This window comes from Nilaparvata lugens, chromosome 5, assembly GCF_014356525.2.
Source record: "Nilaparvata lugens isolate BPH chromosome 5, ASM1435652v1, whole genome shotgun sequence".
Classification (NCBI taxonomy): Eukaryota; Metazoa; Arthropoda; class Insecta; order Hemiptera; family Delphacidae; genus Nilaparvata; species Nilaparvata lugens.
The window spans coordinates 71,065,773-71,079,703 of record NC_052508.1 but is presented as its reverse complement, the minus strand read 5'-3'; the positions used below and the strand labels follow the sequence as shown (position 1 = coordinate 71,079,703).

Genomic DNA, 13,931 nt, shown 5'->3' with positions numbered 1-13,931 from the left:
TTCCTGAGGGAGAAAAAGTATTTTTCGCTAGTGATGTACACAACATTTTTCCTCCATCTACATTTTTTTATAGAAACTGCAAATAAAATCATTCTAATAACTCACGTATTGGTGACAATGATTCCTAACAACATAACCTAAATCTAAAACCTAAAAACCGGTCGTCTGATTGGCACTGCCGATTGCGCTATCTATCGGCAAAAGTTGTAACAATTATATCAGCTGAGCAGCTACCAAAAATGGCTGACTCCAGATCACGCGGTTCAGATTTGAATTGCAGATCAAAAATATTTGTTGGCTGGTATTTTGAATAGAATGAAATATTTTAAAAATTGTATAAATTTTTATCGTCTACTAATATTAAGAATATAATAATTATCATACAAACATATATTTCATGAGTTAATCAAATTTCTGGTTGTAGTATTGAATTCAGTTGACTCAATGACAGACACCTCTATTATGCTTTCTCATCTGAGCTTAGACCTTCTAACCTATTACAATGTAAGTTTCAAAATAGAGATGCTCCCCATGTTATTTATTTAAATGGAGTCACTTTTACTCCCAAGGGAGTTTTTCTGTTTTTTACTACCGAGAGCGAAAAAGTGACACTTTAGTATTAGGTTTCAGGGAGTAAAGTAAGTACTTTAGACAGTAGGTAGAGGAAAATTGAATTTCATATTAGCATGGGTGATGGGTAAAATTCTTACTCAAAAACTTAAAAACTCACAAGTCTCACATCAAAGAAATGATAATAAAACATCCACTTTGATGAATTCTTACCAACTTAAATGGAAACATTTTCTTTGAAAGTATTATTTGGCTTTGAGGTTCAAGAATGGTATATGATGAGGTATATGATTCATTACATTCATTGCAAGATAGCTTCGTCAAACATCAAACTTGAAACAATGACTTATCATTCAGCAAATAGGCTAAACAATCATTTTGCAATACAAATATATCTATTTAATGAAATCAAACACAAGCATAAACTGGCCTACAAAATTTAATCAAGTTGAAAACTGTTAATTAATGATATTTCTACATTGTTATGAAACGATCAGACTAGAAAAGGATAGCACTATCTGCTTTGTGGAATGATGGACAAGGATAGCAACACCAATGTTAATCAAATACGGCGATTAGATTCTAGAAGCTAGATTCTATAGAATTCTAATCCTACAAAATTTAATCAAGTTGAAAACTGTTAATCTATATATAAAAGCGAAATGGCACTCACTCACTCACTCACTCACTCACTCGCAGAACTAAAAATCTACCGGACCAAAAACGTTCAAATTTGGTAGGTATGTTTAGTTGGCCCTTTAGAGGCGCACTAAGAAAGCTTTTGGCAATATTTTAACTCTAAGGGTTGTTTTTAAGGGTTTAAAGTTCGTCTTCTAGCATGTATATTCTTCTTCTCCCAATCTCTTAATTATAATTGAAATTTCCATATCATTGAAATCATATCATTCTATCATATGTTACTATAGAACTATAATCTAGATAGAGTGCCTCTTCGAAACAGTTGTTAACTGGCAACTAAATTAATAATTTTGTCAGATTGGCATTAAGTTGAGTTGACTTTGTTATGTTGGCACCAAGTTGAAGATTTAAATGCATTTATCGCGGAAAAATTGATTGGGCACTGCTACTTCAATCCTGGGAATATTATATTACTAGCCGTCAGGCTCGCTTCGCTCGCCATATCTGTTTAGCCTGACGTTTAGTCTGGACCCCCGACTGGATTGTCCAAACATATGATCTCATTTTTGGACGTTCCAGTCGGGGGTCCAGGGGGCGGAGCCCCCTGGCTAGACGGATATGGCGAGCGAAGCGAGCCTGACGGCTAGTTAATTATATTTCTACATTGTTATGAAACGATCAGACAACGTTGCGGAACTAGAAAAGGATAGCACTATCTGCTTTGTGGAATGATGGACAAGGATAGCAACACCAATGTTAATCAAATACGGCGAACTAGATTCTATAAGCTAGAATGTGATTATACTCATTCAAGATTGTTTACTTTGTACTCCATCGTTTAGCCACAGATCTGATGCTTGGTTAGTCTATGGTTTATTTATTTATTCAACAGAGACAGAAACACATAATCATAAAATGTTTTGAAATGAAAAAAATCTGGTCTGGCGCACTCACACAACTTTCCTTGCCGTTATGAAAATTGATCACCTTACGCTAGTGTTCCCGCGTATCTCAAAGCTACTATTCAACGATTTGAGTCAGCTGGTGACAGGGCAATAACGCTAGAGGCACACAACATGAGGTCTGCTATCTCTTCATAGTGAATGATTTAATAGACTCAACAATAATTTGCAATTGAATAATCACATTTTCTCGAATTTAAAGCTTATTTTCAATTCTAGGTGAAAATGTTACTGGACATTAATTGCAGAGATTTTCATGCTCAATCTTCTCCACTTGAAATTTTTCGTTCAAATTGTATCTGAAGCCTGATAATTGGGTATCTGAAATCAAACTTTGCATAGATGGTGCAGTTCTCCTGAAATTTCTCCTGAAAATCGTTGGATCGGTTTCCGAGAAAATCACGAAAAGCCCTGTTTTTGACAACATTTTCGCCATTTTAGCCGCCATCTTGAATTGCATTTGATCGAAATTGTTCGTGTTGGATCCTTATAGTGAAAGGACCTTAAGTTCCAAATTTCAAGTCATTCCGTTAATTGGGAGATGAGATATCGTGTACACAGACGCACATACACTCATATATATACACACACACACACACACACACACACACACACACACACACACATACAGACCAATACCCAAGAACCACTTTTTCGCACTCCGGGGACCTTGAAACGTATAAAAATTTAGAAATTGGGGAACCTTATTTTTTTCTGGAAAGCAATACTTTCCTTACCTATGGTAATAGGGCAAGGAAAGTAAAAGCAGGCTTAAAGCAATACCTGCTATTACCTATCAAGTAATAGTAGGTATTGCTTATAACCCTTTACTATTTTACCATTCCTGAATTTTGATTGAAAATTTGTCCAAAAGAAGTTATGGTTCGTCAGCATGGAGATCGTATAGTTTGAGGTCAAGGGTTGTTATCTTCGTTCGCCAATGCAGCCTACTTGAGTGGAGTAAAGCAATTTGGTGGCTATGTATTTGCAGAGAGCAGAGCACCAGCCATTCAGGGATCAGGGGATCGGAGGTCCGTCCACTACGTTGAATAAACATTTTAACGTCGATCAACTAAGTTCCCGAGTTGCTAAGTTTCGGCAATCACGAGTTAGCCGGGCCCTTTTTCAAAGCAGCAGCATCTCCACTATTTTCGCAGAGCTGGTCTTTCAAAGTGCTTTCCTGGATAAACAGCAGGCGAGGTGGAGCAAACTGACAGCCTTTGATCCTCCAAAGCTGCTTCAGTTCGTTGAGAAACGAGGATTTGGAGCAATTTAGATAGTAGCACGCCTTGCCTCCTTTTATTCTAGCCTGCACTTTCAGAAAAACACAGGGCTAAGCACATATCCGACAAAAAACACCATTAAATCCAGTGCCGATAACTACAAACAGCTTTTCACTTGGAGAATTCTTTTGAGAAATGAGGTGATCAATCACAATAGAAACAAAGTTCCCTAGAACATTTCAATGAGTAGAGCATAATTTTTCAAGTTGAGGGCTAGTAAATAAATAACCATTTTATTTGTTTATTTCTCTTTTTTTAGAAAACATGTTTACTTAAGAAAGAGTGTAATAGTAAATGGACGCTGTTAGTGTAGAATAGTATACTAGTATTTCTGTGAACAGTAGACCTCACGCAGTATTCTCATCCACAAGTACCTGATTGAAACCACGGTATGAAGAAGACGGTAGGTGTCACGCGCATGTTTGTGCTAAATTTCCGGTGTAGCTGACGTCATTTTATATCCAATCATCTGTTTTTAGCGAATAAGTTTCTTGAATTGCCAATAGGTGTTGAAAACCTCGGTTGGTGGCGATGACGCAATCTAGCTGGCTGGCCACTGCGCACACATTTCATGACCACTACCGTGTTTATCTAAATACCGTGATTGAAACTATAGACCTTATTGAAATACAGCAATAGACTGGCTTCTCCACACATCTGTGTAATCACTTGTCAGCTGATTTATGATGATCTATTGTCTGATTTTTACTCTAATATTGGCGTATGAAGGAGGCTCCTTTTTCCTTTTATATTATCCTTGAAATGCAAAATGTCCAATAACCTTGTATATACGTCGACGCGCAATTAAAAAAGGAACATACCTGTCAAATTTCATGAAAATCTATTACCGCGTTTCGCCGTAAATGCGCAACATATAAACATTTAAACATTAAGAGAAATGCCAAACCTTTTCAGTAACCGAGTGCTTTGCGAACATTGATAAAAGTGTCTTCATTAATGCAATCAGCTTCTCAATTCTGTGAGTGGATGTGTGGAACTTGACTAATGTAAACCCCACTTTAGGGCCATATGCGCCATCCACGTTTAACACTAATCCAAGATTACATCATAAAGGTAAGGTCGCTTTAATTATTATGTGTTACATTCCAGGTTTAAACCCATAGCTGACCTAACATAGGACGACACGTCACGGTACGATAGGACAGAAAGCTCTATATATTTTATGTAGGATTTTTTTCTGGACATTTTAAATAAATAAATAATCATTTTATTTGTTCACGGACTAGCCATACAAATACACAGTTACAGTTAAATAGAGACACATGATACAGGTTGAGGGCTGAGATAGAATTAAATATTGTTTGCAAGTGCCACATGAATAATAATCACAACAGTAGAAACTCGATAAAGTTTTAAAGTACATCTCACAGGACCGCTAAAAAATATACTACATCCTTTACCACATATTCTCACTCGCTCACTCACTTTTTTATTATCCACAGCTGTTTCAGCCAAGGATGAATTATCCTTTCAATGTCGTTCAGCGAGTTTTCCCAAGGATGAGACCTAGTGCAATCGAATCTTTATATCATAAACCTACTATGTTCCAAATTTCGTGAAAATCGTTAGAGCCGTTTTCGAGATCCGTTAAACATAAATAACCAGATATATAAATACAGAAATTGCTCGCTTAATAATAATAGAATATCTGTATGTGACAGGATCTCGAAAACAGCTCTAACGATTCTCACGAAATTTGGAAAAAAGTAGGTTTATGATATGAAAATTCGATTGCACTAGGTCTCAACCCTGAGATAACTCGCTGAAGGACATTGAAAGGATGAATACGTCTTGGAAAAACAGCTGGAGATTTTGTCGTCTGTCGATACCGTAATAGAAGTGATTGAACGAGTGCATGTGTAGGATCAATCAGCTGATCTCACGAGAAGAAAAATTCAGCAAAAAAAACTTATTTTCGTTTATTTCTCTTTTTTTTAGAAAACATGTTTACTTCAGAAAGTGTAAAATAGTAACTGGATGCTGTTAGTGTAGAATAGTGTACTAGTAGTTCTGTGAACAGTGGACCTCACGCAGTATTCTCATCCACAAGTACTGATTGAACAACGGTATATAGAAGAAGATTTATTTTTATTTTATTTTATTTTTATCTAAATACCGTGATTGAAACTATAGACCTTATTGAAATACAGCAATAGAAGGGCTTCTCCACACATCTGTGTAATCACTTGTCAGCTGATTTATGATGAACAATTCATGTCTGATTTTTACTCTAATATTGGCGCATGAAGGAGGATTCTTTTTCCTTTATATTATCCTTGAAATGCAAAATGTCCAAAAACCTTGTATATACGTCGACGCGCAATTAAAAAAGGAACATACCTGTCAAATTTCATGAAAATCTATTACCGCGTTTCGCCATAAATGCGCAACATATAACATTTAAACATTAAGAGAAATGCCAAACCTTCGACTTGAATCTTCGACCTCACTTCGCTCGGTCAATTAACAAATATTGTAGCAAACATAGTTTATCATTCTAATCGATTCATAGTATATCTATTTGTAATTGATGATGTGTTTGTTTTTTGAAGTGTGAATAATTGTTATTTTGATGAGTGATATTAGCTTAACCTAGATTTTGATTTGGACTGTAGTATAAATTTGAAAAGGGACAGTTTTGGGCATAAGCCTGTTGTGCCTCCTCATATAACCGTAAAAATAATTGTACGACTGAGAAATGAATAAATAAAATAATATAAACAAATCAAATCAAATCAAATTGGTTTTTATTATACATGATTTCAGGGTACAAATATTCATATCGTATAACAACGTTACATCTTCTGCAACCAACATCATAAATAAAACTTACAGTTGAACTAAAAAAATAATCATTATAACTAAATCTAATTGCTATTATATCGTAGTTACAAAAATACAACATTATATTTCAAAGAAATTCATGAAAACTCTCCACAAAGGCAAAGCCTGTGTGTGGAAGAGGGAGGGTCTTGGCGATGATTGGCAACGTCGGACTGTCTCCATACTTGCATCTATCACATTCTTGGGTAAACCGGTATTAATATCAGAGAAAATTTGAAGTTTCAATGATTTTAAGTATAAAAGATGTAAACATTTAGAGTTAATTTGGACTATCATTACACGACATTTATACAATAAGTCAATTTTTATTGTATAAATATTTAAACAATAAATTCAATCTTTCGTTACAAATTTTCTATGCTTTTACACTCCAGCGCGAAGCTCGGTCCCCCGATATTCATGTTTACAAATGAATATAGCTACATAACATTTATACTTTCCTTGCCCTATTACCATAGGTAAGGAAAGTATTGCTTTCCGAAAAAAATTAAGGTACCCCCATTTCTATACGTTTCAAGGTCCCCTGAGTCCAAAAAAGTGGTTTTTGGGTATTGGTCTGTATGAGTGTGTGTATGTGTGTGTGTGTGTGTGTGGTGTGTGTGTTGTGTGTGTGTGGTGTGTGTGTGTGTGTGTATGAGTGTATGTGCGTCTGTGTACACGATATCTCATCTCCAATTAACGGAATGACTTGAAATTTGGAACTTAAGGTCCTTACACTATAAGGATCCGATACGAACAATTTCGATCAAATGCAATTCAAGATGGCGGCTAAAATGGCGAAAATGTTATGAAAAACAGGTTTTTCGCGATTTTCTCGAAAACGGCTCCAAAGATTTTGATCAAATTCATACCTAGAAAAGTCATTGATAAGCTCTATCAACTGCTACAAGTCCTATATCTGTAAAAATTTCAGGAGCACTGCACCATCTATGCAAGTTTGATTTTAGATTTTCAATTATCAGGCTCAGATACAATTTAAACGAAAATTCCAATTGGAATATATTAAGCATGAAAATCTCTACAATTAATTTTCAGTAACCGAGTCCTTTGCCAACATTGATAAAAGTGTCTTCATTAAAGCAATCAGTTTCTCAATTCTGTGAGTGGATGTGTGGAACTTGACTAATGTAAACCCCACTTTAGGGCCATATGCGCCATCCACGTTAAAAACTAATCAAAGATTACATCATGAAGGTAAGGTCGCTTTAATTATTATGTGTTACATTCCAGGTTTAAACCCATAGCTGACCTAACATAGGACGACACGTCACGGTACGATAGGACAGAAAGCTCTATATTTATTTAGGATTTTTTCTGGACATTGAAATTGATAAATTATTTATTAATTTTTGAGAAAACATAACAACAGGTCAATGCAACTTACTGAGCGCGAGGTCTACTGTTCACAGAACTACTAGTTATATAATAGATTATATTCGTTTCTTGTCTATTGTACATCCGAATGAAAGCCCAGTTCCACGAATCACTTGAGAAGGTAAAACGCTGGAAAAATTTGAACAGCTTCCAGATTTTAGACTATACACAGAACATGGCAAACCTCCATAGCTGGAGGCGCTTTCACGAGAAATTAAGTCGAGGCAATGTGACCATAGTACAGCAGTAGTGAGCCAATTTTTCCTGAAAGCATCCTAACAATGCACCTGGGATATTTTCTCACGGTCTGTGGGCTCTCACATGATGTGGTGTTGTCGGCCACAATAAAATACGATGCAATATTGAAATGGAGAATCTGATGGACCGTTACGGATCGGATAGCAGTGGCCGGTCGTTCCTCAATAAATTGCTTGCCCACTCCTAATCAGGTTCTCAAGCAGCTCTGCGAAACCACTTTCGATTCATTGCTTCTTTGTCGTCGCTGAAAAGGTACAGCACGCTATAGTGAGGTCCACGTTATAATGGCAGTATTTGGTTAACATTGGTGTTGCTATCCTTGTCTATTCGACAAACCAGATAGTGTTATCCATTTCTAGCTCCGCAACGTTGCCAGATCGTTTTTAACAATGTAGACAAAAAACAAATTATAAATTTGATAGACATATAATTAATCAACAAAATATTTTATCTCGATATAAATGCATTATTGAATCCTTGAAGAATATATTTTCTCACGAATAAAACAGATTGATTATTTTAAACAACAATATTCCAGTTAGTATTACATCAATATACCTGCATCACCTATCTTCTATAGAATGCAGTGGGGAGACAGAGAAAATAATCAATTATATTTTATTGAGCAAATAATTATTTTCCAATAAGTTCATTATGAATTTTCATAATTAAGATGAAATATTATGTTAATCAATTACTGACCGAGCGAAGTGAGGTCTACGATTCAAGTCGACGGTTTGGCATTTCTCTTAATGTTTAAATGTTTATATGTTGCGCATTTACGGTGAAACGTGGTAATAGATTTTCATGAAATTTGACAGATACCTATGTTCCTTTTTTTAATTGCGCGTCGACGTATGTACAAAGTTTTTGGAAATTTTGCATTTCAAGGATATATTATTATAAAAAGAAAAATGAGCCTCCTTCATACGCCAATATTGGAGTAAAAATCAGACTATAGAATTTTCATCATAAATCAGCTGACAAGTGATTACACAGATGTGTGGAGAAGCCAGTCTATTGCTGTATTTCCATAGGTCTATAGCTTTAATCGGGTACTTGTGGATGAGAATACTGCGTGAGGTCTACTGTTTACAGAACTACTAGTTAATTCTACATGGTTAAAAGACAATCTGGCAACAGAGCAAAGCGAGAAAGAAATAGCGATATCCGATTTGTTGAATGATAGACAAGGATAGCAATACCATTGCTAATCAAACACTGCTATTATAACGTGGACCTCTCTCTAGTTCCATTCCATACGCACTTGAAATTTGAGCGCATGGGCCTATATGAAGAAGAAAGAAAGGAAGGGAACTAAACAATGCCGACGTTTATTATTGTGTTGAGCATGAACATAGGAAGGCAGATGTCTAATAAGGCAAGAGTGGTCTTTACCCATATATGCGCTCATTGAAACGGGACCGACCCCTCTCGCGTCATTCAAGAGCCACTGATCCACCACTCTCAGCTTATGAGCATCCATTATTATCAACGAGTAGGAAGAAATGAGGTCCACTTTATAATGGCAGTGTTTGATTAGCAATGGTATTGCTATCCTTGTCTATCATTCAACAGCGCGGATAGCGCTATCTCTTTCTCGCTTTGCTCTGTTGCCTGATCGTCTTTTAACAACATAGGATTAATAATTCACAAAATATAAAAATATGAAAATTGATTATGAAGGTATTGAAAAATATAGCCTAATTTCTTGCTTAATAAAATAGAATTGATTATTTTAAACGAGAATGAACAGTTAATATTACATCAATAAACCTGTATCAGCTACCGTCTATAGAAGCATTGAAAGAAGTTATTGAAGGTATAGAAGTTATTGAAAAATTAATTTCTTGCTTAATAAAATATAATTGATTATTTTAAACGAGAATGAACAGTTAATATTACATCAATAAACCTGTATCAGCTACCGTCTATAGAAGGCATTGAAAGAAGTTATTGAAGATATAGAAGTTATTGAAAAATATAATTTCTTGCTTAATAAAATAGAATTGATTATTTTAAACGAGAATGAACAGTTAATATTACATCAATAAACCTGTATCAGCTACCGTCTACAGAAGGCATTGAAAGAAGTTATTGAAGATATAGAAGTTATTGAAAAATATAATTTCTTGCTTAATAAAATATAATTGATTATTTTAAACGAGAATGAACAGTTAATAGTACATCAAATAAGCATATTATTGTTTTTATTAATTTTACAAATACATCAAATTAATAAACATATTGTTTTATTAATTTGTACAAAAGTAGCCCATATAAGTGAAATGTTTTTATCAAATAAACATGTATCAGCTACCGTCTATAGAAGGCATTGACAAGACAGAGAATCGGCAACGTTGTTCTCCCATCTTTCTCCAGTGTCATTATAGCGTGGATATAGGAAGAAGTGAGGTCCCAAAGTATACAAGAATAGGCAAAGTATGCAAAACACTAAATTTTTCTACTGGTATCAGCTGTAGAAGGCAGAGAATTGGCAACGTTGTTCTCCTATCATTCTCCACTTTCATTATAACGTAGATCTCACTATAGGAAGAAGGTCCACGTTAAAATGGTAGTGGAGGAACTGAGGAAGGTAGGTGAACAACCGATTGTGCCGATTCTCTGCCTTCTACAGAGGGTAGCTGATACCAGAAGAAAAATTTAGTTTTTTTGTATACTTTGCCTATTATCTCAATAATCATTGAAGTTACAAACTTGTGACTGGTTTCATAATTATAATTTCTCAGTTGATTTTAGATAAGAATTGATCACTGATCATTCATAAGGCCGCCAAAAAATATATAAAATTTTAATAAAAATTTGAAATTTTCCACCATCATTATCTCAGTAAAAATTTATCTCTGCATCTTAGGACCCATGTTTACTGGAACTTTTTTCCTTATTTCAATGTAAGGAAGCCTTATATACTACTTCTAGGTAGTATATAGGAGGTCCTGAAACCACTAACGAAGTTTGTTGGTCTATTCCACAAACACTCTATGAATAGAATTCCTCTATAGTGAGATCCACGTTATAATGGCAGTGGAGTAAGACAGGAGAAAAGCGTTGCCGATTCTCTGCCTTGCCTCTGCCTTCTATAGAGGGCCACGCTGATACCAGTATACCTGATGATATTAACTGTTCATCTTGTTTAAAAAGAATCAATCATATTTTATTCATCATATTCATCAAGAAGATATATTAATCAGTTATCAATTAAAATAAATTTTCATAATTGAGAATTAATACTAGTAGTTCTGTGAACAGTAGACCTCACGCAGTATTCTCATCCACGAGTACCTGATTGAAACTATGGACCTTATGGAAATACAGCAATAGACTGGCTTCTCCACACATCTGTGTAATCACTTGTCAGCTGATTTATGATGGAATAATTCTATAGTCTGATTTTTACTCAAATATTGGCGTATGAAGGAGGCTTCTTTTTCCTTTTATATTATCCTAAAATGCAAATCTCCAAAAACCTTTATTTTACGTTATAATATATAATTTTAATTTATTTTACGTTGACGCGCAATTAAAAAAGGAACATACCTGTCAAATTTCATGAAAATCTATTACCGCGTTTCGCCGTAAATGCGCAACATATAAACATTTAAACATTAAGAGAAATGCCAAACCGTCGACTTGAATCTTAGACCTCACTTCGCTCGGTCTAAAAAATCATCAAATTCGGTGCACATATAAAAAAGTTATTGAATGTCAAAATTTGAGGCTCGATTTTTATTTATATAGATAATATTATTATCAAAACATTTCTAATAATATCAACATATTGAAATTTATAAGAGAAACCCGAGCCTCTCCAACTTTCCCAACCTTTAAAACATAATAAAAACCTTTCTGGTTATGTTTATCTAAATCTTCAAAACATAATAAAAGCCCTTTCTGGTTATGGTTGTCTAAATTTTGCGGGCCACATCTTCCTCTCAAGGTCCCAACCCACTCATACTCCAGCATGCATAATCAAGCATAATGAGTTCGGATAACTATTGCAGGTTCAATAAAATATTTGAGAATCCATCATGTGTGTTGTAAAGTATGTAGGTAGACGAGCATACAATTATTGTCTGCTAGATTCAAGGCTATGACGCTCCTAGTTTGTAATAATGTAGCCTATATTTCTTATGGTTATGACCTCGACAAATTTCTCCACAACAATATCCTATAATGGCAGCTTGATTGAAAGATTCCGATACACTACTCGATATAAATTTATAAGACCTCCTCTAACTAAAGTGTCTTCAAACCATACCAAAGTGATTTTTTTCAATTGCGGATAAGGCCCACATGAGATTTATGTTTGTGCGTGGCTAATAGAATGTGCGAGGGTGATTTGATAATCAAATGTCCACAACTACCGGCGGGATTCGAACCCGCTAGCAGACTGCTAAAGGGTGCAACGCCTTCAGACGTCTTGGTTATCCAGGCCGGCGATTTAAAAGCTCATAAATCACTGTTTTAAGTAGTGTTACTCTATATTGTTACACAGTTACATAGATCTAAGCTTTTATTTCATTTACAAATTAATACGATAGATTATATAAGAAACCAAGTTATTTGACAGGAAGTGAAAATGAAACCCTTAATGGGGATAATGCAAGAAAGGCAACTAAAGTGGTTTGGCCATGTGACTAGAATGCCAGATGAAAGGAAGACCAAACAAGTCTGGGAGATGAAACACCAATTAGAGGGTGACAGAGAGGACGTCCCAGAACAACGTTCCAAAAATATGTGGGAGCACCAGGAGCTGCTAGAGGAAAAACCCTTCAGAAAAAGGCAGGGGATAGATGCCGAGTAGAGGCGCTGGGTCGAGGAATCCTCAAACTACCCTACTCTGTGAGGCAGAAGGGTATTTGAGAAAGAAGAAGAAAAATTTACGGTAAAATATGCGTAGGCGTTACATGAATCATATCCCATTGAGTATGGTAATTGAATTTAGCAAGGAGAAATATAGAAGCTTACAAAACTAATTTTTATTGACTCTTTTCAATGATAATTCAATTTAATAAAGACACATCCATAATTCATTATGCAATATCAGACTAAAATCCAATTACAATAGATACGTTTAACATAATTTGGAAACAATAGTAACTTACATCTAGTCTACTGATAACTGATAATTCCTACAACCTTCTTCTCATGCACTTTCAGTGCTATCCTGTTATATCTTCAAAAGACGAAGGAGTAAGTCAATTTTTTTATTTAGATTTGCGTAATATTCTAGGTTTAATTGACATGAACAAAATTTTTATAGTTACAGGAAGTAAAAGACTTGATATATCAATGTTTTTGAAAATGATCTAACCTTAAAATTGTAGCAAGACATCATTTTATTATAAAATCAATAGAAGATTTAAACTTCCATGATACATAAATGATACCGGTGTCACAAATTGTGATTTGAATAAACAAAATTGACAAATACTTATAGTTATTATTTATTTTAATGTTGAGGTTACCTTATCATCTCTGGAAGACTGGAGATAATACACTATCACAAACATCCATAACATAGAAAAAATTAGCAACACTTTAACATTTCGTCTCATGGCCGTTATTGTTTGTAAATTAATTGATCGGAAGAACTATTGTATTGAGTGATGTTAAGGTCTTGTAGTGATAACTAGCTCATAATTCACAAACTTTGAACACGGCGTTTGTTCAATGCTTGCAAGCAATCATCACGCGAGTAAAACAACGACTGATTTGACACTACCTTTGAAATCCATTTCTCACTCAGCTTGTGATAAGTTGACTTCTAGTCTCCTAGGTAGCAGCACATTACAGAAACAATCCACTGATCAAAAAAAAAAACTTTAGATTAATAATATTACAAAATTGTAAAAACTGCAGGAGATAGAAGTTTCAATCTCAATTCACATTCGATCAAATTTCATCAAATATTATATGAGGATCATCACAATAACACAGATCGACATTAATCGATAGG

General features: G+C 34.8%; 1 protein-coding gene across 1 annotated transcript in view; it reads right to left on the bottom strand.

Annotated features, from left to right (window-relative positions):
* Positions 1 to 13,679, bottom strand: part of LOC111054357 (polypeptide N-acetylgalactosaminyltransferase 2) — a 313,295-nt gene extending 299,616 nt beyond the window's left edge. Inside the window, exon 1 of the mRNA XM_039429596.1 lies at positions 13,441 to 13,679. Within this exon, the coding sequence (XP_039285530.1) occupies positions 13,441 to 13,530 (90 nt within the window). The 5' untranslated portion in view covers positions 13,531 to 13,679. The remainder of the gene's footprint in view (positions 1 to 13,440) is intronic.
* Positions 13,680 to 13,931: the final 252 nt, after the last annotated feature.